Source organism: Dichomitus squalens, assembly GCF_000275845.1.
Source record: "Dichomitus squalens LYAD-421 SS1 unplaced genomic scaffold DICSQscaffold_40, whole genome shotgun sequence".
NCBI classification, from domain to species: domain Eukaryota; kingdom Fungi; phylum Basidiomycota; class Agaricomycetes; order Polyporales; family Polyporaceae; genus Dichomitus; species Dichomitus squalens.
The window spans coordinates 102,143-125,559 of NW_006766922.1; the positions used below are offsets into that span (position 1 = coordinate 102,143).

The 23,417-nt window shown below is 56.2% G+C and overlaps 6 protein-coding genes across 6 annotated transcripts; 1 reads left to right on the forward strand and 5 right to left on the reverse strand.

Annotated features, from left to right (window-relative positions):
- Nucleotides 1-735: 735 nt before the first annotated feature.
- DICSQDRAFT_139443 (uncharacterized protein) lies at nt 736-1,802 on the reverse strand. Its single transcript, XM_007368831.1, has 2 exons — nt 1,756-1,802; nt 736-1,687 (listed from the first exon to the last, which is right to left on the reverse strand). The coding sequence occupies exon 2, from the start codon at nt 1,545-1,547 to the stop codon at nt 1,389-1,391; it is 159 nt and encodes a 52-aa protein (XP_007368893.1). The 5' UTR covers nt 1,548-1,687; nt 1,756-1,802; the 3' UTR covers nt 736-1,388.
- A 262-nt stretch (nt 1,803-2,064) lies between these two features.
- Nucleotides 2,065-3,256, reverse strand: DICSQDRAFT_139444 (uncharacterized protein). The gene is made up of 2 exons (XM_007368832.1): nt 2,874-3,256; nt 2,065-2,761 (listed from the first exon to the last, which is right to left on the reverse strand). Exon 1 carries the CDS (start codon nt 3,034-3,036, stop codon nt 2,878-2,880), a length of 159 nt encoding a protein of 52 aa, XP_007368894.1. The 5' UTR covers nt 3,037-3,256; the 3' UTR covers nt 2,065-2,761; nt 2,874-2,877.
- A 923-nt stretch (nt 3,257-4,179) lies between these two features.
- On the reverse strand, nt 4,180-6,039 carry DICSQDRAFT_173037 (uncharacterized protein; the record flags this gene model as incomplete). Its single annotated transcript, XM_007368833.1, has 7 exons — nt 4,180-4,471; nt 4,543-4,598; nt 4,666-5,064; nt 5,124-5,478; nt 5,541-5,697; nt 5,756-5,777; nt 5,836-6,039. 7 exons carry the CDS (start codon nt 6,037-6,039, stop codon nt 4,180-4,182), a joined length of 1,485 nt encoding a protein of 494 aa, XP_007368895.1.
- Nucleotides 6,040-7,070: 1,031 nt separating this feature from the next.
- Nucleotides 7,071-9,132, reverse strand: DICSQDRAFT_173038 (uncharacterized protein; the record flags this gene model as incomplete). The annotated part of the gene is made up of 7 exons (XM_007368834.1): nt 7,071-7,354; nt 7,409-7,475; nt 7,536-7,928; nt 7,983-8,346; nt 8,411-8,564; nt 8,621-8,642; nt 8,701-9,132. The coding sequence occupies 7 exons, from the start codon at nt 9,130-9,132 to the stop codon at nt 7,071-7,073; spliced, it is 1,716 nt and encodes a 571-aa protein (XP_007368896.1).
- A 574-nt stretch (nt 9,133-9,706) lies between these two features.
- Nucleotides 9,707-14,244, reverse strand: DICSQDRAFT_139445 (uncharacterized protein). Its single transcript, XM_007368835.1, has 3 exons — nt 12,849-14,244; nt 10,460-12,732; nt 9,707-10,403 (listed from the first exon to the last, which is right to left on the reverse strand). Exons 1-3 carry the CDS (start codon nt 14,198-14,200, stop codon nt 9,994-9,996), a joined length of 4,035 nt encoding a protein of 1,344 aa, XP_007368897.1. The 5' UTR covers nt 14,201-14,244; the 3' UTR covers nt 9,707-9,993.
- Nucleotides 14,245-16,521: 2,277 nt separating this feature from the next.
- On the forward strand, nt 16,522-23,065 carry DICSQDRAFT_182606 (glycosyltransferase family 24 protein). Its single transcript, XM_007368836.1, has 28 exons — nt 16,522-16,668; nt 16,886-17,281; nt 17,339-17,787; nt 17,844-18,294; nt 18,356-18,386; nt 18,458-18,641; nt 18,736-18,812; nt 18,871-19,128; nt 19,212-19,470; nt 19,525-19,619; nt 19,680-20,021; nt 20,087-20,223; nt 20,276-20,416; nt 20,469-20,568; nt 20,624-20,686; nt 20,740-20,801; nt 20,851-21,438; nt 21,487-21,598; nt 21,653-21,748; nt 21,803-22,146; nt 22,199-22,235; nt 22,297-22,308; nt 22,365-22,431; nt 22,481-22,515; nt 22,565-22,591; nt 22,651-22,663; nt 22,715-22,773; nt 22,831-23,065. The coding sequence occupies exons 1-28, from the start codon at nt 16,541-16,543 to the stop codon at nt 22,996-22,998; spliced, it is 4,731 nt and encodes a 1,576-aa protein (XP_007368898.1). The 5' UTR covers nt 16,522-16,540; the 3' UTR covers nt 22,999-23,065.
- Nucleotides 23,066-23,417: the final 352 nt, after the last annotated feature.

Sequence of the window (23,417 nt, forward strand, 5' to 3'; positions counted from 1 at the left end):
TGATCCCCATTCTATTCTATCTCTCGGGTCTCATGTCAAGCGAGCCTTTCGCCAATCGCACATCGCCCGCGCACGGCCTGTGGGTTGACAGGAGTTATCTATCCATCTCTCGCGCTGTAACAGTCAAAGTATACCTCCGGTGCTCCCCATTGGTACTCGTGCAGTAGCCGCCTCTCGGAAGCATTCGCATTCGACGGGCGCATCGCGCGCGCACCGCCCCTCTCCACAGATAGCTCAAACCACACCCATTCGCCGGTCCGCGTTCGTATAAATACACTCGCCCGAGGACGCTCCCAGGTACGCCGTGCGCGGGCACATCTGTCCATTTTCTAGCTCACGTGGACTTCTAGGCTGCATATAGACGGTGTTCATGTCGACGTCATGTCCGCGCATGTCCATTTGTCGTGTGCGTCTGGTATGGCGGCGAGAGAAGCTCGGACTGCGCGTGGGCGCAGTCATGTTCCACCTACCTCATCGCTGCTATAAGCTGACCGTGGCCAGACATGGCCGTGTCGTTTCAAGGGATGCCGAGAGCCACTCGCCTGGGCTCGTACCGGACTCAGTTGGATGGGCCCACAGATCTGTATCCGTATGCGTTTACGCAAGGTCGCGCGCCCACGGAACCTGCGCGTGGTGCCCGAGACGACGCCCCAGGCGTGTGTGGTGGATTCACATAAGTAGCCCACGCAGCCCCCAGCCCGAAAGGCACACCTCTCCTCCAGAAGAGAGTAGAGTCGAGAAGGGTCGCCGATCGTGCGTCATAGAATGCGGAGCGCCAGGTCTCCCCGGTGAACGTCGCACATTCGTTTCGGTTCCTTTGGCTTCCCTCATTCGTATCGCAGACGATTGCCGTCTTCCATGTGTACTCGCAAAGCCCCTGTAGATCCTCGCAGCTCGCTCACCTTCGGGAAGGAGGTTAGTCCAAGCCGTCTCGCATCTCCTTCGTGGTCGCGTGCGCACTCGGGCTCTTCGCTGCTATCTTTGGATATCTTACAGTTCCTTTGCGGCACGGGACTCGAGCTAGCTTCAGAAGCCGCGCGAATCTCGGCCGCAAGCCCGACATGCCCCACGTACCACCGTTTACGGCAAGCCTCGAGGAGGCAACGTTCTGAGGTTCTCGAAGCTGCACATGTGGGTAGACGTAACGCAGCTCGACCGGACTTATCATGTGTGAATGGAGGATGATCATTGGCAACAGCGATACCACTGCTCGGACGGCAGCGGAATCGGGACGGACAGGCACGGGCAGAAGGTGACCACAGAATGAACCTATGTACGCTGTATGCAGGCGACGTCACGGAGGGTATGTGAAGGTTTGCGTATCTACGGGCAGACACTAATCTCTAGCGACGTGCTGGTTTGCAGTCATCCTTGGAGGGCATTGCGTCTCATACATTCGTCCGAGAGCGTTTCTGAATGCGGGATGTGCTCAACGTGGTGTACTTGCGTGAGCTGCAGCGTCCCTGGCCGGTTTGTAAGACACGCACCACCAGGCGTGCTCTGGCTTCGCGGAGCCGAAAGCGAACGCGAAGATAGGACTGACTCATCGCGCCTTACCGACGCGGTCCAGTGAATCCTCCGACTCGGCCAGGATCCATACTGGGTGGTGTTGATGAGAGATACCATATAGAGCGTTGATTGCCTCCCCGGACAGTCCGCATCGGAAGACGGTCGGAGGATGGTGTGGCTGGAAGGTATGACATGCGAGCCCATACGGTCGCAAACCCGCGTGTATGAATGGCCAGACCCACTCACCAGTAGCAAGTGTGGCGAATCAGATACATCGAGTGGTGAGACCGCCCGAATCCTAGACCAGCGCAGATACCAGTACTGAGAGTCGATGTCTCCGAGAGCAGCCTGAAGGAGAATCAAGAGAAATCTGAGGACACTGATCGTCTACTTACTGAAAGTTCCAAAGTTCCACTCGGGACCTCTCGATGCGAAAGCCCGACTGAGCGTGCCTTGCCTCTGGAGACCTCTGTTGATGCCGGTCTTGTTTTTCTCCAAAATTGATTGCCGCAAATACGCCTGCTCGCCACATGGAGGATGCCCAATCGTCGAAGTCTGGAGAACGTGAAGCCGGCCGATGATCGAAGGGAGAGCGACGAGGTCGGCTCGTTGACGAGGCTGCTTACGCAACAGATGGGTCGGCCTTCGGACCGACCGGAACCGGTCGGACGCCGCTTTGAAATTGCCCTGCGCGACGCGCACTGCGCCGAGCTCGCTGCGACGAGGGCCTCCGACGCTGCGTCTTCCGCTGAGCTCTCCGGGACTCTCAGCGTCCTCTTGCGACATCCGGTTCGATCCTGCTCGTTGCTTGGAGCGCCAACGATATCCTTCCTTCACGCACGGTAAGCCGTTGCTGTACTCTCCTTGTCAGAAGCTTTCCGGCTTGCCCCTGGACCGACCACCGCGACCTAGTCCAGCCTGCGTGCGCCACACGCTCTCACTGACACCTCGACCGGTGCACACTTGTCTCTGTCCAGCTGGCTATCCTGGAGACGGAGCCAAATCGGCGTTCATCTGCATGCTCGTCGCTGTCGGGCACATCTCGGGCGACGATCTCGACGATCGCTTATATCATGCAAGCTCAAGGCTTCTGTGCCCTACGCTGGGTTATGCCGGGCTCTGCGGATACTTCATAACCCCACCAAGAAATCGTCGCGATTCGGCCCTTGGACTCCCGTCGACGTTTTCGCGAGCGCCGTCGTGTTGGTCGCGGCCGCTACAGCGGTAGCCGGCGGCAGAAGACGTGCTGAAGGTGAGTACTCATCGGCTTTTGGACTTGGTCGCGGGCTTGGCGTCGCGGGGATAACATCTCCTTTACTTCTGTCGATGCCCGTGGCTTGTCGTGTGTCCTGTCCATTGGCTAGCCAATCAAATGGAAGACTTCGTTGCCATATTCTCGTTATCCGTCCACGTGCGAGCCTCGGCCGAGGTGAAAGCGTTGCCGCATGTCCTATAATTCCCGCTCTTGCACGGCTGGCGCATGGTCACTTCCCGGTCTGTCGATTTGGCAATGTTTGCGACTTCCATGGCGGAGGTATGTGCTTGTGCTGAGGAGAGGCGTGTATGTTTGGTACATTAACGCTATGTACTCGCAACGTACACGCTGGGCAAGCGTCGGTGCGGGACGGTTCCGATGTGCACATTCGCGTCATTTACCCCATTTACCCTGCTTCTTCTGCCTGCGGAGTCCATGCTACTGTACATAGTCCATTTCCAACGTCGCCAAGCCATCTCGTGAATTTGAACGCCTATTCCCTATTGCTTCCCAGATCATTGATATTTGGTGCGCTCCGTCCCCCGACGACGCTGAATGCGGTCAGGTCGTCTCTGATCGGTACATAGCATTGCTCGCGCAGAATTGCTGATGGATGGATCATGAAAGATGGTGGGGTGCATCTGTTCGCAGCAACGCGTCTAGCCGATGAGACCCCGCATCTACACCATCCTGAGAAGGGTGCTGGGGGCGGTGCGTTTTCTGTGCGATTGGCTCCTCGTATACTTGACGTCTTGTGTTCAACGAACGAGGCGGTACGGGTTGCCTCCGAACGAGACAACATGCGATGTGAACGCTGAAATGTCACCTTGGTAGAACAAAGCGTACTCGACGTGTTTATATCTGAAGAAGTTCGTTCAACTCGAGCAGAGCTGCGGTTTACTTCTCCTTCCGTAGAAGCGAGGCGATGCTGTCTAACGAATAGGGGAGTGTTGCAATCAAAGGTAGACCTAGCCTGGCAATCGGCACGCTAATGTCTCAGATATTATCGCCGAAGCATCTGGTCACTATAAGCTGCTTGGGCAGTGGATGAGCAGATGTGTACGCACACTGCTCTATTCTAGACGGCCATGAACTTCGGCCCATTTCGCGAGGAGCATGTCTCGAGCAACCATACGATCCGTTCCCGTGCCGAACCACTCCCGTAGCACCGAAAATCGCACGGCGTGACGTTTGCGGAGCAGAGGTGCGAGCAGTCAACGTTACGCAAAGATCATGTCTAGGGATCGAAATTCTCACTGGATACATTCCTCAGACATAACGTCGTTATGGCGGACATACTCGTACAACAAAATCACGGACAAATCGTTTGGGCCATGAACCGCGCTCGCCAGCGCGGACGGATTTTTGGAACGCTTCGTCTTCTCTCTCCACTAGTGCATCTATGAGCACATCTCTCATCCGACAGTCAAGTCGATGATGAACTCCGGCTCCACCTTGACCTGCAGAACCGCGCCCTTCCTCTTCTTGAATGGATGGCTCTTCCCAGCGCTGATAGAGCCTTCGTTCGCGGCGTCGGTATCGGCGCTGCGCTTCTGCGTCATCGTCATACCCTCGCGCGGCTTTCTAGGCCCCGTGGAAGACGTCGAAGGGCTGTCTTTCTGCGGTGGAGTGGAGATAGAGGTTTTGATATCAGTCATGGGTTTCTTCCCTTTCTCAGCTGCCCGACGGTGTTCGTTGACGTAGCGGCTGATTACTTTTCCCCAGGCAGCAGGCGTCAGCCAGTCGCCCCTAGTTCGCGACTCGAAGGAACAACGTACTAGAAGCGTGTCTTGGGTTGTTCGCGATAGAACTCCAAGCCGGTCCAGATCGCTTGCTGTTCTGTGTGACAAAGGGGAGCACGAGTTGAACGACCATGTACGTCCGCATATCGGTAGACGTACCTGTGGACGGCGGCTGAACGCAATCCACGGGGTTTTCTTGTACTCAAACGTCCCCCATATGGCATCATTCTCGTACCGGTACAGGGCCATGGCACGGAGATCTTCGTCCTTCACCGGCACACAGGTTGTGCGCCCCTTCGATCTGGCCTTGTTGCTCTTTCCGAGGAGAGTATGCGACGCGGCCGTAGGTGATGCCCCATCCTCGTACGGGGATCCTTGGTCGTCGTCGCTCTCTTCCTCTTTCTCGTACTCGTCCGCTCCATCGTTATCGGTCAGGGGACTGCCTCTCAGCTCTTCCTCCCTATCGACTCGCTTGCGGGCATCGATGTACACGCGGTCAGGCTGCTCGGAGTGGTCTCCCCAATGTTTCTTCCATACCTCGGCGGTGCGGTGCGGCAGCTGCGGTAGGCACATAGTCAACGGCATGATATTGCATCAGGGGGTGCAGGTAGGCGTACCTCTACCTCCAGCTCTCGAAAGAGCGTCTCCTTTTTCGGAAGAGGACCCTCTCGCAGGCGCCAGCGCAGCCAGTGCATGAAAAAGATCTTCTCTTCTTTCGTAAATTTGCTCCCGGGCTCGCCCATCACGGCGGGCAAAGGAGGCTTCATTGAGCCATCAGAAGGGGGGATAAGGGTGTCACCGTGGAATCCGTCTGGGATTTCGCCCCTCTTTGGTCTGTGTACGGTAGGCTTTGAGGATGCCCCGTCCTGCGCGCTCGCGGACGCGTTCGTAGTCGCAGGAACTAGCGCCTCTTCAATATGCTTCGAGTTTGCGGAAGGTTTGGCAGCTATTGGAGCCGGTTTCCCGGGATTTCTGCACAACATAGTTAGTTGCGCGGGATGCAAATTTGATCAACGAAACGAGCAAAGTCGTACCGAGCATTTCGAGGCCGCTCATCGTGACGCGTCGATACTGGTGGGCCCCCTGCAAGGCCGGATGGATTGATATCGGGGTTCGATGGCGCAGGATTGGTACCAGGAAATGTTTTGGGATACAGTTTGTCAACGTGAGTGACGAACAACGTCATCCACTCTTTGATATGTTCGTCAGCTTCTCGGGCCAATGACTTATTACGGTGGCGAGAACGTACCTGTCTCACTGCGACCGGTTTTCTGGCGAGGTACATACAATGAGCGACGAATATTCGAGAACAGACCCTTGTATACGCACCTTACTTAGCCCCTCCAGAATCCGCGGCGGTGTCAAGCCATTTTCGATGCCCTTCTTGAAGGCATCGACGAGAGCTTCCTCGTCCGCTGCACCCAGTTCGGCTGGATCTTCTTTCTTGTCCTCTTTCCGCATTGCCTCAAAGAACTCCTGGAGTCGTTGTTGCTGGACCGGAGACAGTACCCCTAATGGGAGCTGCGGAGGCATCGGACCCATCGCCGGATATGGGATCTGCGGCCACTGTTGCGCTGGGTTGTACAGACCTTGTTGTGGCGCAAGCTGCCAATATCCTTGGAATCCTGTGAGTTCCGTTGGATTATCTACGGCGATCCACACGGCTCAACGGTTTACCTTGTGGCTGACTGTAGGGTTGTTGAAGCAGTCCCATCGCTGCGTTGTACAGTATCTGAGAGTAAAAGTTAGGATTCATGAGGAAGGTAGGGCGTCGGTGCGGCCGGGGGGGACGGGGACACGAAGTGAGGGCCGATAACGGGGTAGCGGCCGAAGAAAGGATGGGGAATGTCGACCGAGCATTATCAGTTGTCCAAGTACCTCGCGGCGACTGGCTTCTCAAACTCCATAAAACTTCGCCAATACAGTGGGTCTGAACCTCCCAAAGTCTTCTTCCGGAAATACCGAGTACCATCGAAGCCGTGACCACGGTCGTCTAGCTAGATCCCTTCACGTTAAACGCTCGTGCTGCTTGCAACCACTGCTAGACGGGAACCTCGTGGCATCTGGAACCTATCCGACCTTGACGTACGTCTTTTGTCATTCAACGACAGCATTTATCTGGGTTCGATCAACGTGGGTCAGTGAGTCACCTGAACACCCACCCTCCCTTCCCAGCGGCGTCCACTTCACGGGCCAGGCGTGCGGTGTTAGGAACTAAGGCGAGAGCTCAATTCTTGTCTCATGTACCGAGACATGACGTCCTGCAAAGCAGTCCAAGAGCTGTGGCATGTAAGGAATGTAGGGGGAGTGCGTAATCCAGAGAAGAGAGACCTCGCCAATCGTACATTGATCAAGGCAGAATTCAAGCAAGGTATGCCAATGTAATCCTCTGTAGCATCCGATACAACGGAAATGTCAACTTGGAGCCTCCGTGTTCCACCACCCAGAATATCTTAGTCCACATTCGAAGTTGGCCAACCATGACCGGTCGAGGGCGTCTCACATAGAACCCACAAAACGGGTATCTAAGATCTATCCGCAGCTGAGGATTGTGCCGCCGACTGCTACACGCCGATGGTCAGGTCGATCACATCCTGGTCACTCACGGCCCAGCGGACGTTGATCTCCCTCGACGTTGTTTGAGCCGTTACAGAGGGACCAGATTCGCTCGAAGCCTCCATATGTGCAGGAAGCTTCAGCGTAGCTGGCTCAAGGTCTTGCTTGGGAACTGCCGAGGACGGTGTCGCCGCAGACGTTTGCGGAGGTGGGGCAGGCAGGGCTTGCTTTGACGTGATCGGCTTCTCCCCCTCGGATTCACTGCGGTACTCTTGGACATAGCGATCAATCACTATCCCAGCGACATAAAACTCTTAGCAGAAGTCAACTGCGGACATGAGAATACACATATCGACGCCATGTTTCGGGTTTCGTGCAATATGCTTCCAGGCCGTCAGCGATCGCCGGGCATTCTACCGTTGAGGAAGAGGTGGTGAGCAAGGCCTATCGTGCAATTTAACCGATGCACTCACTTCGGGACGTGTCGCAAAGTCGTCCCACGGAGCGTATTTGTAACGGCTTGTTGCCCACACGGCATCCTTCTCGAATTTGTATCGCGCCATGGCGCGAAGGTCCGTGTCGGTCACAGGCAAGCTCGGAGATCGCTTGCTTTTGCTCTCGGAACTGGAGGACGGAGTGGCCACAGGCTTCGCTTCTCCTTTGTCAATCAGCGGTCTTCCGTCCTCGCGTAGGTTCTGCTCTTCCTCGTCAGAGTTGGCATCGCTGAGCTCCGCCAACGAGGTAAGCGACCCTCGCGTGGCGTCTGGCCTTTCAGCACGCTTTCGGGCCGCAATGTAGACAGCGTTGGGAGCGTCGGGATTTTCGGCCCAGAACCGCTTCCACGTATCAGCCGTACGTTTCGGTAACTACGGAGACAAAGTAGTGAGCGTTGTTCTAAGAATCCGGGCAATCTTTCATACTTCTCTTTCGAGCTCCTTGAAGAGGGTCTCTTTGTCGGGGAGCCCCTCCTCTCGAAGCCTCCAGTGCAGCCAATGAATGAAGAAGACTTTCTCTTCCTGCGTGAACCTAGTCCCAGGCTCACCAAGCCGCGTTGGGTAAGGAGGCTTCTCGGAGCCGTCAAAAGGAGGGATCCTGATCTCGCCGTAAAAGATGCCTGCTGTGCGTTCGCTCTTGATTTTGTTGGAAGAGAAGGCGACCGGGGTGGAGGGCGAGCAGATCCGTGCCTCCGTGGGTGCCTTCGTAGTGGGCTGTGCGCGGTCACCGGATTCAAGGGGAGGTTTCGAGCTTGTAAAGCTCGTGCGAGCTGCAGACGCTGATGCTTGACTTCAAGACGGTAGCGGTTGGTAAGTTACAGAGCGTTCTAGATTCGTTTAGAGCAAGGCCATACCCAGCATCTTGAGGCTGTTGACCTGTCGGCTCGGAGGCGGACGGGTGGTTCTCGGATCCGGCAGGACGACCGACAAGAGAGGGCGCAGGAACGGCATCGGGAAACACTTTAGGATACAGCTTCTTGACATGAGCGACAAAAATCTTCATCCATTCTTTGAATTGCTCGTCAGCCTGTTGTCGCATTTCAATACATGGAGCAGGAGCTTACCTATGTCGCTATGCTGGTTCTTCTGGGTATGATCATATGATTAGCATGGGGTTTTGAGCGCGAATCTTTTGGGTGCGTACGTTGTTCACTTCCTGGAAGACTTGCAACGACGTCAAGCCGTGTTCCATCCCCTTCTTGAACGCCTCAACAAGAGTGATTTCGTCATCAACGCTCAACTCTGGTTCTAGAGGGTTTCCTTCTTCCTTTACCACTCTATGCGTCGCCTGTAGGAAATCCTGGAACCATGATTGCTGAGCCAGAGCCGGAACGTGGAATCCTTGTGGGTATCGTGGCACGAAAGGGCCCATCGCCGCCAAGGCTGGAGGGAGCAGCCATGGTTGCAATGGGTTGTACGGACTCTGCTGCGGCAACAGCTGCCAACATCCGGCGAGTCCTTGTTGCGGAGCTGCGGCCATCCGCTGGGCCAGTTGACCTGGCGGATAATAATACATATGGTGAAGCGCAAATACTACCGCATTGTGGAGCATCGGAGAGTACGAGTCGGGATTCATGATGAAAGCTTGGACGTTGATGTGGCAAGACACAGAGGACAGCCCTGTAATGAACAAGTCGATGGCGGACGGGGGGAGCAGGGAAAAATATCAACTGACCGCACGCGGTTCAAGTACCCACGGCGACTGGCTTCTTGATGAAAGTCGCGAATACGATGGTCCTCTAGATTCCTCTACTCTAAACGCTCGTGACTGCGCGAACATTATCCTGTTTGCAGCTAGAGGAAGTTGTACGGCTAATGCAGCCAGTGCACCAGACTTACAACACCATGTGCACGTTGGTTGAAGACTTTTTTGTGTCCAGTTCCAGTACATGCTACATCCTGGATAGCGACAGAGATGTGAGTTCGTGCTGATATAAGTAATAGAACCGGGCGAAGGCCAAGACAGCACTTATCCATATGACACGGGTTGGTAAGGTCATTCCCTCCCCAGTCTACTCCCAGAGTTGTCGATACCAGATCAACGCTAGATCACAGCAAAATGTACGACAGAGAGCATGGAAATTGGATACCATCCAATTACAAGCAGTGAATGTATGAACAATATGTGAGCTAATAAAAACATGTTGAAAGCGAGGCATTTGTGAGAATTGAGTGTTGGTATGAGAGTTTGAGAGAGCGAGACGTTCTACAGGTGGTTGATGTCGAGGACGTCGGTTATAGATATCCGTTCCAATCCGGAAAAAGGATCAAAGGACAGACGTGTGGAGGCAACAATGGGAGAGAGGTCGCCAAAGAGGGGGCAAAGGGGAGAAGCATAACACCACGGCCGTCCAAGCATCTGACTAAAATACAAGTAATGTCAGTAAATGTCGCGCGAGGACAGGCGCTCGCAGTAGTAACATTTGATAAGGCGACACTATAGTGCCTCGCCCATCTGCTGGCGTGAGCCGAAAGTCGCTTGGCTAGCTTCCCGCACCAGCTCAGGGCGCGGGACATCCCGCTCCTCGACTTGCGAGTCGCGCGAAGGCTCCCCGTAGTAAGCGTTAAGTATAGATAGGTGACTGGCAGTGATAAGGGAAGGTGGCGCTGGGAAGTCGGAAAGACGCGACATGCCCGAGGTATTCGTCATGAAGCTCGAGCGCGTCGCGTCAGAGGAGAGGGGGACACCGAGACTGGACCGTCCAGACATGGCACGCCGAGAACGAGTATCCATCGGGCTAAGCTGCGCGTCGTCGTAGTCCATCTCGGTGAGGTGCGTCGAGAACCGCTGAGGCTGTGCGTACACGGAAGGTGTTGAGACTGCTTCGACCTCGCCGACGCGCATAACTGGCACACAATGTTTGATCAGTGGGCACAAGCGTGGTCAGGCCTGATCGACTTACGGAAAGCGTTGTCCTCGAGCGGCATCTCCAACATAGAGGAAGCGCGGGAAGACTCGACGTCGGCAGGAACGACATCCATAGGCTGCGAGAGCACCATTTCTTCATCGAGAGGCAGCCGCAGAGGTGACTGCATATCATCGCGTCGGTATCCTGAGCGCGACGACGACTGCGAGAGCACCTCTGGCGGCTCAGGCCCAAGGTCGTCTGGACGGACTCCTGCCAGTCCACCGTACCGCGTTCCCCACATCGGTGAAACCCGGTCGATCTCTTCCAAGGCGGCCTCGTCGTCCTGCATCTCTCCGATGTTCACACTGAGTTGGCGGGCAAGATTCGTAAGGCCACTCAAGCTGCGCGTACTGCGCGAGTTGAGCTCGATCTGAATGCTGCCGCTCTCGTTACGCGAGATTGGCGGGCGCTCGTCGGATGGCGTCCCGCTCTCGGGCTTGTAAAACAAGTCCTTGAACTCCTGCAGATCATTACTTTGGAATAGGTGCGGGGACAGCGGCGGCGAGGACTGTGCCGAGACAACGCCAGGTGATGAGCGGGTCGAATTGAAGCTCCGCTCGCCCGTGGAATTATCCTTGCGCCGGAACAACAGCGGGTTAACATGTTCCATAGGAGACGAAGCGAGCGTGTGGTTGGACTGCGAAGACACTCCGGTACGCTCACGAGCCATTCGTGGACGGCTGCTAGAGCCAAAAGCCTCGTCAGGACGGATATCCTCCTCCCCGATGTCCTCCTGATCAGGGCTAATAACGAGTTCGTCAGAGTCGTCCAGTACATCCTTGAACGCCAGACGCTCTGGCTCGTCCTCACGCGAAGGGACCCTTGGTATGGGAGGCATGTCGTGCGCCTCGCTCGTCCCGAGCCCGCTGTCCTCGCTGGCTCTCCGTGTCATCGTGTAGTTGAGGGCATCTGCGAAACCCCATTCACTAGTGCGTTTCGATGGTGGCCCATACGGATGCGCGGTGAGCGCTCCGGAAGCAGTAGCGAATTCGGTGAGCCGGACAGGAGGGGTGGAGATAAAGGGGGAGTACTGGATCTCGTCGGGCATGATTTCCCGAATCGTGCCAGGGCTAAGCTCTGCGAACATGCTCGACTGCGGCGAACGACTCTCCGGGTTTCTGCTCGGCTGCTGCTTACCAGCGGTAGTGGGCTGCGCACTGTGGCCGGGGTCGGTGCCTGTGACGGCGGCGAATGGATGTTGGACCTGTGTGTATGGGGAGTACGGGTGGACCTTGACGGGCTGGCGGTGCTTCGTGATGCTGTCATCGGCGGCGGAGCCTGTGGGACTCGGTGATGCACCTTCGTACTGAGCTGCACGCACGTTCGTCTGGATCGGAGCCCTACCCACTGCACGCTGGTAGTACGGATGCGAACCGCTTCCCTGAGCGTAGGGATGTGCAGGTATCCTGATAGGTTCCTTCTCGAAAGTCTCCTGAGCGGGTGGCGTGCGTTGTGGCGTGGAGATGGCAATACCCACGCCCTCCGCAGACGTAGACATACCAGAAGGCGTGGGAGAGGCCCCATTAGCACCTCCTGGACCGAGTCGACTGGAGAATGTTGTATGTGTATTGTTCGAGTCTGGCGGAGGCGTAATGACGACGATACCACCGTCGTATTGAACCTTCTCTCGCGCAACCTGGTCGCGAAGATGAATGACCTTGGTACCATCGTGCCGAAGCGCCTCCTCCATCGCCGCCGCCTTGTCATTCAGCGGTGGGCGGCCCTTCCCCTTCGCGTCATCGTTCTCGGACCCGTTGACGCCGCACAGTCCTGCAGCCGTTGTCGCGGTTGCACGCACGATATTGAGAGCAGACTTGCCTAAAGAGCGATTCCGGCCATGTCCGGGAGTCCACAAGAAGGACTCCTCCGAGCGCGTCTGAGAGATAGTGCCCAGCGAGTTGGAGTGGCCATGGTGCGAGCGCGACTTCGTCTGCGCATAGGACGCCGATGTGTATGTCCCCAACGCAGTGCCCGTCCCAGTTCCGGTGATAGTGTTAGTCCCGACCCCGCTCGATGACCCATGCCCATCCGACCGTGGGGGTTTGACGCGCACATGCACGGTCGGACGCCGCCTTTGGCTCCCGAGCAACGTCGCTTCCGTTAAGCTATCGAACGCGCTCGGATGCTTGGCGTGCGGCGCCGCCCGCGATCCGATGGACTTTGAGCGGGCACGCGAGATCGTGCCTGCGCGCCGGTCGAGCGACTTGACGGCCTTCAGCTGCCATGCCTTCCGGTCCTCCTCGAGCTGGCGACCCTCCTCGAGGACCCTGCAGATAGCGTGAGTATGTCAGCGCACTGTGCCAATTCGCCTTCCACTTGCAGAGCTCTTGCTGACGTCGGGGGAGACGTGCGCGCGTGGATGGGGGAAGTGGAGAAAGCTTACTTGGATAGGGACGGCACTGGGCTGGGGAGTGCCAGGTCGTCGAGAGCCCAACTCTTTGGACGGTACGGCTTCAGGTGTGTGTCCTTCTTATTCGATGTAGACGGGGGTGGGGGCGGAACTGGTTGTGCTTGTGGCGCAGTCGAAGGCCCGCCTCGCGGCGGCTCTTTCCTGATGGGCGGCGGTGCGCGGAGTGGAGAGGGTGGCGGGGGACGAGAGCTGAGCTGGATGGCCGAGTGCGACTTCTTCAGCGATTTGGGTGGTGCCGTGGGGGTCCTCCCCGGCGTAGGCTCTGTGCCTGGCAACCACATCGGACTCGGAGGGGGACTCACGACACGACCACTCCCTCCCTCCCCGTCAATCATCTTCAACGTAAACCTTGGCCGTGGAAGGATCAGGGCGTCGCACCACGTCTCAGCTGAGAGCCATCGTTGTTTGCCTTTGGAGAGCACAGAGCCTGTCCCTGTCGCTGCACGCAGATTAGGGGTGGACATGGAGGCCTTCAGGCTTAGTCTTGAAGGTCGACTGGCGGGGAGGAGGTACGCCGGTGCGGTCGGCTTGTGCGGGTCCAGCAGCTGAACGCTAAATTTTGTGGTCTTTCCTCGAGGAGATATGGCGGCAGGACTGGAAGTCAAGACCTGAGAAGCGAGGGGAGCAGGCGTCGCGTAGGCATAGGGATGGAGACGGATGGAGAAGCCTGAGGCAGTCCCGCCGCCAGAAGGATGCAGGGCCTGAGACTGGGAATGCGAAGCTGATGATCCTTCCTGTCTCCCTATGGCATCCTGACCTTGTTGTGTGTACGGCATCGAGTGCGCAGGGGCGTCGTCCCTCTCCCGACCCCTCAACGTACCCGTGGACGATGAGTGGTGCAGCTGCCGCTGCGACGCGGCGGCGGCGGTCTTGTGCTTGCCGAACGAGAGGATGCTTGCGAAGCTCGCGCGGTGCTGGATGGGGGCTTCCTGCGACCGCCGCGGCCGCGCAGGCACGGGCACATCCCCGATACCCCCCGCGGCGTCGGGCCTGGTACCCGCCACCTGGGCGCGTAGGCTCTTGCGGTCGTGCTCGTCTGCTGTCATCCGCGATGCGTTCGACATGGCCCTGATCCGTGGCGGGAGTTGTCCGGGCGCGTGTCCAGTCCTGCCGCCGTCGCTCTCCATGAGCCACCCGCTGACGAGGTGGCCCCAGCTGTCGGTGTTGCGCTCGTCCCTCGGGGGCTCGTAGGGGCCGTTGTAGGGGATGTACCAGTCTTCAGTTTGAGCATTTGGAGAGAGCGGAGATGAAGTGGTTGGTCTGAACGGGAATGCGAGACGGGATAGACGGGAAAAGGGAGAGGACGGCTGCGCCTGGGTAGACATGGCATAAGGAGTGGAATCCCAGCGGCGCAGAGGCGGACGGGAACGTGGGGGGCAGCGAGCTCGTCGTAGATGACGGGGAGCAGTTTTGTGGGGGATTCTGTGTCGGTAAGTTCACATCAGGTTGGGGATAACCTGTTATCATATAAGCACCGCCCAAATGATCACAAGAAAACTGTCTTGTTCCACTGCCATCTGATCGTCGAACTACTCAGGCACTCAAGCAAGTCATCATCGCGAGGTCAGAGCGTGGTCTTTACAGTGGGATATAAGGGAATATGCGGGAGGAGGATGTGCCAGCAGCAGCAATTCGGAAAACCGCTACGTTATTCTCCCTCCCAATGTGGAACAAGCCGCTATCCACATTTGGCCTCACAAACGACTGTTCGCAGTGCCGCTTGGAGTCCATAAGGTCATCGGACGATTTACTCGACAGATGTGATAATTTGTGATCCATAACGTTGCAGCGCAGATCTGAGGGAGAACAGTGTGCTTCGGGCCCCTGTGGAGGCGTACTACCCAAGGAGTTCGATCAAAATATATCGGCGGACTCATTCTGGCCACATTGGAACTCGGACGGTTCGTACTCATATTCATGGCGCATGAAGGATTACAGGCTTTGCTGGATGGGTAGGGTTGGGACATATATACAAAGTTTCTTGGAGCTTGTACGTAGGTATCGCTGTTTCAGTTACCTATGCTGAGCCGCACGCGTCTCCAGCATTCTATGTAGATACTCGATGATCTTGGATGCTGCACTTCTTATCTAAGTGATTGGGTCAAGGAATGATGCTGGATCACTGAGTTGTGATATGCTCTGATGACCTCTCGACATTGACATTGATCAGCCACAATACGTACATCATTGGCACCACATCATTGTGGGCACGGTCAGGCACCTACTAGACCAGCCTTTATGGGAAGAAAGTATTCTAGACTCTAGAGCACCGCCGCATGAGATCAAGCCGAACAAGTCAAGCAACTTGTTTCAGCCAAGGTCCTTCGTGACCTTGTGCGTATCCTTGCCATCTTGACGTTGTTGAGGTGTGCCTGTGGAATCGTATCCGCGAGAGGTTTCCTCGATATCAGCCTCTCAACGACTGGAAGCTCCTGATGCTCGGTCCGACGGGCGAAAAGGTACATGAAGACCAGATCAGAGTGTAGTTACAAGGGCGATGACCCCCCGAAACGGTAATCGAAAACGCGAAGAGAGTTCTAGATTCGCCAAGAGGTGTAAACGGGGTACGCTTTTGGTCTTGTGCATAGTTGTGCCAACGAGCTCACATCCGTCGGGGTCCTGTAGATGAAGCCTCGCCCTGCAAACGTCTACGTTCGTGCGATCCCAAACAGCGAATACTCCCTCACGCTGTTTCCCCCCAACAAGCTTGCGTGGGAGTCACCTGTGCAGACTTCGTGGTCACGAAGACAGACGAGGGTGTACGAAGTTGCCCTCCAGACTTCGAGCTTTGGTCCGTGCCCGTTTCGTCGTGTGATCCGCCCATCATTCAAAGGCTTTGTCTACTAGAAAAAATTGTGGCATCTGCGAGGAGAAGTTGACAGCAAGAAAGCCGCGGGTCTGTGACGTTCGTCCTGAGCGATGGATGGACGTACATCCTGAGGCGACCCAGGCAGCCGAATGTCCGCTCTACGACTCCTTGTCGTGCCGCCGCAGACACAGCCGCCCCCTCCAATTACCATGTTATGAACTCGACTCTCCCAGCCGCAATTAGCGAATCTAGTACTCGAGTACCTTCCCTAGCCATGTTTAGGTCATCAGCAGTATGACGTTGTACCAAGATGCGACCTATTAGTTGGACCAGTTACACAGATCTGTTATCTCACTAGCTCTGAGATTCAGCAGAAATCGTTGGATCCGGTAGAGTATACGTCAAGATCATAGGATACTCTCAGGGCGCGTGAACACGCAGAGCTAACGCAAATGTTTGGCCTTGACGTCCTCCAACAGCCCTTCAGGGGACGCTAACCTCGATGTGGTGTCCTTCCGACAGTAGTCTGGTCACAAGTGTGTGTTGGCCTGCAAGTGAACTCCCTAAAGCATAGCTTGTGTAGACGGTATATCAGTAGTGGCACATATCGTTATGAGTGGCAGGAGCCCGCAAAACAAAGACGCGGCGCGTCGTGAGCGCCACGTGATCGTGATCGTGGACGTGGCACTGGTATGACAGGCGCCCATGAACGAGGCCGAGGGCTTGGCCGGCGCTCGTTCTGTAACTGCTACTGCTTCTCCTCCCGCCCTGCTACCATATACCTCTGCTTTGTGCTCTGTATTCTCCGGATATATAGAGGTGCTACTGCTGCGGCTTGGTACACTAAGCTTGCTCCATGATCGGGGCCTTGTTTCCTCTCCTGGCATGGCCTATTCTTCGCACATCTGCTCAGGCCGGGAAACCCCCTGTAAACGTTGAACTCAGGACATCGTGGCCGGCGACTCCCATACTACTTGAAAGCTTGTGAGTGCTTTGTACTTGACTCGGTGATGTCTATGTGTGCTATTGCACTGGCGTTGGGTTATGACCATGAAGGGGGCTTGTCCGTGCCAGAAGTCATCCACCCGTCCGAAATTACTGCATGCAATGGAGGGTGCAAACGCTCGTGCATATAGCGATGGCTGCTAATGTCCCACTGATCTCATACATAACATGCAAACGAACTCACATTCTACAACAGAGAGGCTGTGGCCATAGAGGACCTATCGTCTTTCTTTCCAGTCCTAGATGCCGTAACAGACCCCTCGGTTTTTCCTCTCCCCGCGGACAGGTCCTCGCCCGAGCATGCGCACAAGCATGTCTTGAATGTCGCGCTCGCCCTGGACCATCTGGCCTCTCCTGGCGCGTACGTTGCAGCGGAGATGCACCTCGCTCTGCACTCGGCAAGCCCGAAGCTCGAAGCTTTCTACCAGTATTATAATGATCACCATGCCCCGAGGAAGGAGGCGTCCGGGAAAAACGACGATGAGTGCGGCTCTTGGGTAGACTGGTACGGAGAGGTTGTGTGCGACTCGAAGACCCTGGCGAGGCTGGTAGAGACGGAGACCCTAGAGCCCGAGGAAGGGAGCGAGAACGTGTATGTTCCCCTCCGCATACCTTTTGTTACGGCTTCTGACTTCGGCGATCACATCAGTACCTCTTCCGCTCCGCCTTCGTCGCCTAAACTACTGCCTTTCGACCATGTCCTCCCCGACCCCACCCGTCTCCTCCATCACCCACCCCAGACGGCCATCCTCTACGCCGCGCTCGACTCTCCCAACTTCCGAGAGCTCCACGCATACCTCTACACCGCTGCGCAAGGCCCGTCTCCACACATCACGTACGTCTTCCGCCCTATGCCCCCGGTACACCGCAACGCGAGCGAGCGGACGTACCTCTCTGGTTATGGCGTCGCGCTGGACCTCAAGAAAATGGACTACCTCGCGGTGGATGACCGCCTGCAATCCGGGAGCACCCAAGACGACGACTCGGGCGCCGCGGTCCACGTCGAAGAGGTCGACCCGATCGTTACGCTCTTGCAGCAGTACCCTATCGACGATGGCGTAGACGTTACGCTTCCTCTCACGGAGGCCGAGCTTCTCGGTATGCACGCTTTCATTCCACCCGCCTATTCGTACTAGCTCATTCGCGCGCCACAGATATCGACATCCAAGCCGCCCAGCTCGTCTACGACGCACCGCTCGCGGACAAACTGACCACGCTCAAGCACCTCTGCCAGAACTTCCCGCGCTACGCGGGCGCGCTCGCGCGCCGCGTCCCCATCCAAGAGGATCTCCTGGAAGAAATCGCCGCGAACCAGCCCCGCGCGCGCGGCGGGCTGAACGCTGTGTGGCTCAATGGCGTCCCGCTCGAGGAGAAGGACTTGAACCCGTGGGGGCTTCTCCGGCTCATGCGGAGAGAGCGTAAGGTGGTGGGGGAACTGATGGCGTTGGGGTTGACGAGTGAAGAGAGTATCGAGCTGCTGACCCACGCGAAGATCGCGAAGGCGCAGACGGAAGGCGGGGCGCTGGACGGACTTTTTGATGCCAGTGACCGCGCGGAAGGTGGTGGTGTCATTTCGTGGTTCAACGATTTTGAGAAGGACGAGCGGTGAGTACGCGAATTGTTGCGTGTATGTTTGAGCGCGACCTCATGGCTATTCAACGCTCAGCTACGCGCGCTGGGGCGGAAGCCTCAAAATCGTTAGTACCCTCTCCTTTCCCCGTATTCGCGCGTGCATGGCTGCGTATTGACTCCGGACGGCGTTATACAGCTTCTTCGCCAGATGTACCCCGGCCAGTTCCCGGCACTCAAGTTCAACATGTTTAACATCGTCTTGGCCGTCGACCTTTCCCAGCTGAGCAGTGTCGACTTCCTCGCGACGACTGTTCAGGCGCTCATCAATCGCGGTCTGCCTTTCCGCTGGGGTATTGCCCCTATAGTGGAGACTGAGGATGGTGCGTTCCCTCATCAAGTTCCTGTGCTGCGTTCTGCGCTCTACGTGTGTAAGGCTACGAAAAAGATACTGATCATTGCGATGGGCGCGCGTAGGTGCGCGCATGGCGCGACTGTTCTACTACCTGAGGGAGAATTTCGGTCCGCAGGAGACATTTGGATTCTTCTACAACGTGCGTCTTCCCCTCTATATTCTGTGCAATTTCTGAGTAACCGCCAATCATACTCTAGATCGCCCAGCGCGACCAGGCTTTCGAGACCCTCCGACCATCAGTCGACTGGCCGAACGTTCGGTCCGTCTTCAAGGCGCTCCTGGCACGCCAAGAGGAACTTCCCGAAGGCCTTGAGACGGACCTCGACACGATCCTGGAAGGCACCGAGGGAGACTTGGACAAGCAGCGCGCATACGCCGCCAGGTTGAGCACGAAGCTCTCCGAAGCACCACAGGGACACGTGTTCTTCAATGGGAAGCACTTCGATCTTGACGACGTATGCAGCCCCCTTCTTCCCTTCATTATTATATGGAGAAACGGACGGACAGACGAGCTGACGACGGGCGGTCGCGCTGACAGGACTTCCTCCGGTACCTTCAGACCGAAGCGTCTGAACATCTGCAGCATCTCCAGCTCAAGGTGTACAGGGGCGAGCTGACGGACGAAGACGACGCGGAGAGCATCTCGACGTACTTCTACGACCTTCCGACGACCGCGAAGCGGCGGAACATGTATGTCCACCCGTCGACAGCGGTGGGCGGCTTGAGGATATTGAGCCTTCCAGAGTTTGTTGAGAGTAATGGGCTGGAGAGCAAGCCAGGCGCGTTCGCCTATCCTGGCGAGTAGTCAGCTGGTCTGTAGAGACGACAGGGATGCTAACTTAGCTTCATAGAGGATTCGGAACAGGTCCTGCTCACAACATATATCGTCGCTGACTTCGACAGCGAGGAGAGTAGGGGACTCATCAAGGAGGCATTGTTGTCGATGGTGCGCAGAGTCTCTTGGAAAGCGCCTGATATGTCCGGAACTGAATAAAGTCTTGTGCAGACCCCGGGTTCGCTCAGCCGTCTCTCCTTCATACACAATCCCGCGACAGTCTCTCCGTTCGCCAAGTCCGACAAATTCGCAAGCCCTTCACGGTTCCTCGCCGAGCTTGTCACGCGAGGCCTCCTCTCCAAAATGACCCCCGAGCGCCTTCTCAATGCCCTTGGGCTCGGCGACCCGGAGGTGTCGGTTGACTACGAGAAGCAGGAGCCGTACTTCAACGAGCTGACGGGGAGCAAGGTATTTTCTGGAGAGGAGTACTCTAAGTACTTGAATGCATGCAGGCTTGCAGCACGGCAGTTGGAATTACGGCCTGGCGAGCAGGCAGTCATTGTCAACGGACGGGTGCGCCTTCACTGGCATACAACTTGGTAGAGATGGTGTATTGACACTTTTTGGGCATGTGTCAGGTTGTTGGGCCCATCAAACCCGGAGAGTTCGTCGCCGGCGATTTTGAGACCCTCGCGGCGTACGAGAACAACAAGCGCGTCCAACCCGCCTACGAAGCCCTACTCGACGTCCACGAGTCTCTCGGGAACGCAGCGAAGTATGCATCGCAGTGGGTACGGTGTTGACCTCCTACTGATCTCGAACCGTAGGGAGGATTTAGCCGAGTTGGTTTCGATCGTGTCTTCGATCGTTTCCTCCATCCAGCAGCCAGACCCGAGTGAAGCCGGGTTGTTCAATGCACCTCAGAGGCCGCGCCTCCGGAGCTACCAGATGCTCGGTGGCACCTACACGTACGCTTGCGTACCGAATATGAACATCTTCTCAGGCTGACCTCTGGCACAGATCGTTTTCGGTCGGAGACAACTCCACTGCGATCTACCACTTCGGCGTCCTAGTCGACCCCATTAGCTCGGCTGCACAGAAGTGGACGAGCTTGTTTGAGGTAATTTACTCCTTCAAACGACCCACGCTTGAGATGGCTAATGAGCTTTCTATAGTGGCTGCAGGAGATACCGGGTGTCTACATCGAGTTTCATGTCAACCCGACGAGGTTCCATGAGGTATGGTCTCATGCACTTTGACCATGCTACAACCCCTAAATATGTTCCGCCAGCTGCCATTGAAGCGTTTCTACAGGTACAACCTCTCACCCCGACTAACATTCGACGAGCATGGGTAGGCAGTCTCCGTTTCAGAAATATTCACAGAGGCTGAAACCCTGCAGAAACGAGGTGCACGCGAAAACGCAGTTCACTCAGTTGCCAGTCGAGCCCATCTACACCCTCGCCATGGACACTCCCCAGTCCTGGTTGATCCGCCCTAAGGAGGCGCGGTACGATCTCGACAACATACAACTCAGCAAGCTCTCCGCACAGGATCGCGTCTCGGGCCTTAAGGCGGTCTTCGACCTCGACTATCTTGTTGTCGAAGGGCACGCGCGTGAAAGCGCGACCAATGCCCCGCCGCGTGGATTGCAGATGCAGCTCGTCACAAGCAACTCCACGCCCATCGCAGACACGCTTGTCATGGCGAACCTCGGCTACGTGCAATTTAAGACAAAACCCGGCGTATACAGGCTTGAGATTCGTCCAGGTCGTGGACGAGAAATCTTTCTGATGGAGAGCGTGGGCAATGAGGGGTGGACCAGTCCGACTGTGGACGAGGCCGGTGACGAAGTTACTGTTACCAGTTTCGAGGGCGTCACGCTCTACCCGCGGCTGGCGAGATTGCCTGGGAAGGAGAGGGAGGACGTACTGCAGGCAACCAGCTCACAGACCAAAGAACAGGGGGTAGTGGAGAACCTAATGGCCAAGTAGGTGCCTGCATGCCTCGTAGTGGAACATCCTCTGACTGTCTGTAGAGTCTCGTCTCTGTTCGGCTCCAAGCATAAAGAGGAGGCGGCGGTTGCGCCGGTTGACGATGGCCAGGCCGATATCAACATCTTCACAGTCGCATCGGGCCACTTATACGAGGCAGGCAGTTTCCCTTCACGTGTAGAGCTTTCGTCCTGACTCGGCCGGCAACAGCGCTTCGCATCCATTATGATTCTCAGCGTCCTCCGTCACACCAAGAGCAGTGTCAAGTTTTGGTTCATCGAAAACTTCCTGTCGCCTGATTTCTTGGTATGGATCGTAAGCTCCTTCCCCGATGACGATGTCCGCTCATCCGGTCAATAGGAATTCCTTCCTCACTTCGCCGCTGAGTATGGTTTCCAGTACGAGCTGATCACGTACAAATGGCCTTCCTGGCTTCGCGCCCAGATAGAGAAGCAACGTATCATTTGGGCTTACAAGATCCTGTTCCTTGACGTCCTTTTCCCCATGGACCTCAAGAAGGTTATTTTCGTCGACGCCGATCAGATCGTACGGGCAGACTTGAAGGAGCTCGTAGATCTGGATTTGCATGGCGCGCCGTACGGATACACTCCGATGGGAGATGACAATCCGGATACCGAAGGCTTCCGGTTCTGGAAGACGGGCTATTGGAAGGACTTCTTACGCGGTCTGCCATATCACATCAGGTTGATCTGCTTGGTTTCCGCTATCCACCCACGTCAGCTCATCAAGCGGTAGTGCTCTTTATGTCGTCGACCTCGTGCGGTTCCGTGAAGTAAGTAGCATCCTTGTCCGAACGGAACCACTAGATTCACTGTGCTGACGTTCATTCCCAGATCGCGGCTGGAGTCAGTTTCCTTCAAGATTGGTGCCGAGTGCAAGGAAAATTGACATTGCATCACAGGATATACTGCGTGGACATTATCAACAGCTGTCCGCCGACCCTAACTCACTTGCTAACCTCGACCAAGGTACGAACAGCCTTCATTTCGATGAATATGGGTATTGAGTGCCGCGCAGATCTTCCGAATAACCTCCAGCGTGAGGTACCGATCGTGAGTAGCGTGGCCCTCTCGAAGTTGACCGAATGCTGACATATCGCAGTACTCTCTTCCGGAAGACTGGCTATGGGTAAGTGTCGTGTGTGTTGTCAAAGTCACGCGTTTTTGACATATTCTGGGCTCGTCAAGTGTGAAACATGGTGTATGTGAAGTATTTCCGTCATTTGAGACGTGCTCACGGTGGCCCTTATAGGTAGCAAGGACCGCCTCCATCGTGCCAAGACCATTGATCTATGTCAGAACCCTCTCACGGTACGACCTGTTCGGCTCATGTTCCGAGGCATCATCGCTGACTATGCCTCGCTGCAGAAAGAGCCCAAGCTGGATAGAGCGCGTCAAATTCCTGAATGGGAAGTATATGACAACGAGATCGGCGCCTTCGCGCGCAGGCTTCGGTCAGGTCAAGGGGGCAGCGAGGACACCCAAGACACCCTTATTAAAGACACTCCGAAACATGTCAAGCATGAGGAGCTTTAACGCTTCACATAGCTGCCCTGCAGAACGGATGGTTGTTGTAGACATAACTTATGAGCTATCGCGTTCGGATTCTCATCGTTTTGCAATGTTGCAGTCACTAGACTGCGACAACGGTCTATTCCGCCGCATATCGCAGTAATCCGAGTTCAATCCTTGTGCTGTGGTTCCTAGAAGAGACTTTTCTAGTCGTACATGCCCAACTTTGATGTTCGCAACGATTTGCTGATGTCCGGCTTCCAGCCGCATGCGCGGCACCATTGCTACTCGGGGCGACGCCGACGACAGAGCTCCAAATAGGACGCGTCCTAGAGAGAGGAAATCGACAAGACAAGCGTGTACGCGCGAGCTGGCACGTCCGTCGAAGTTGCGCAGCGAGCGTTCCGCGAAGACCGCTAGAAAAATAACAATGTCATACCGAT

Excerpts from the sequence above, each read along its gene's own strand:
- DICSQDRAFT_139443 (XM_007368831.1), bottom strand. The coding sequence starts at position 1,547 with ATGAGTCAGTCCTATCTTCGCGTTCGCTTTCGGCTCCGCGAAGCCAGA.
- DICSQDRAFT_139444 (XM_007368832.1), bottom strand. The coding sequence starts at position 3,036 with ATGGAAGTCGCAAACATTGCCAAATCGACAGACCGGGAAGTGACCATG.
- DICSQDRAFT_139445 (XM_007368835.1), bottom strand. The coding sequence starts at position 14,200 with ATGTCTACCCAGGCGCAGCCGTCCTCTCCCTTTTCCCGTCTATCCCGT. Across the intron at positions 12,733-12,848 it reads CCAGTGCCGTCCCTATCCAA|GGTCCTCGAGGAGGGTCGCC; the intron begins GTAAGCTTTCTC and ends CGCTATCTGCAG. Across the intron at positions 10,404-10,459 it reads GCTCGAGGACAACGCTTTCC|TTATGCGCGTCGGCGAGGTC; the intron begins GTAAGTCGATCA and ends ATTGTGTGCCAG.
- DICSQDRAFT_182606 (XM_007368836.1), top strand. The coding sequence starts at position 16,541 with ATGATCGGGGCCTTGTTTCCTCTCCTGGCATGGCCTATTCTTCGCACA. Across the intron at positions 17,788-17,843 it reads CACGGAGGCCGAGCTTCTCG|ATATCGACATCCAAGCCGCC; the intron begins GTATGCACGCTT and ends CGCGCGCCACAG. Across the intron at positions 20,022-20,086 it reads CAGTCATTGTCAACGGACGG|GTTGTTGGGCCCATCAAACC; the intron begins GTGCGCCTTCAC and ends GGCATGTGTCAG.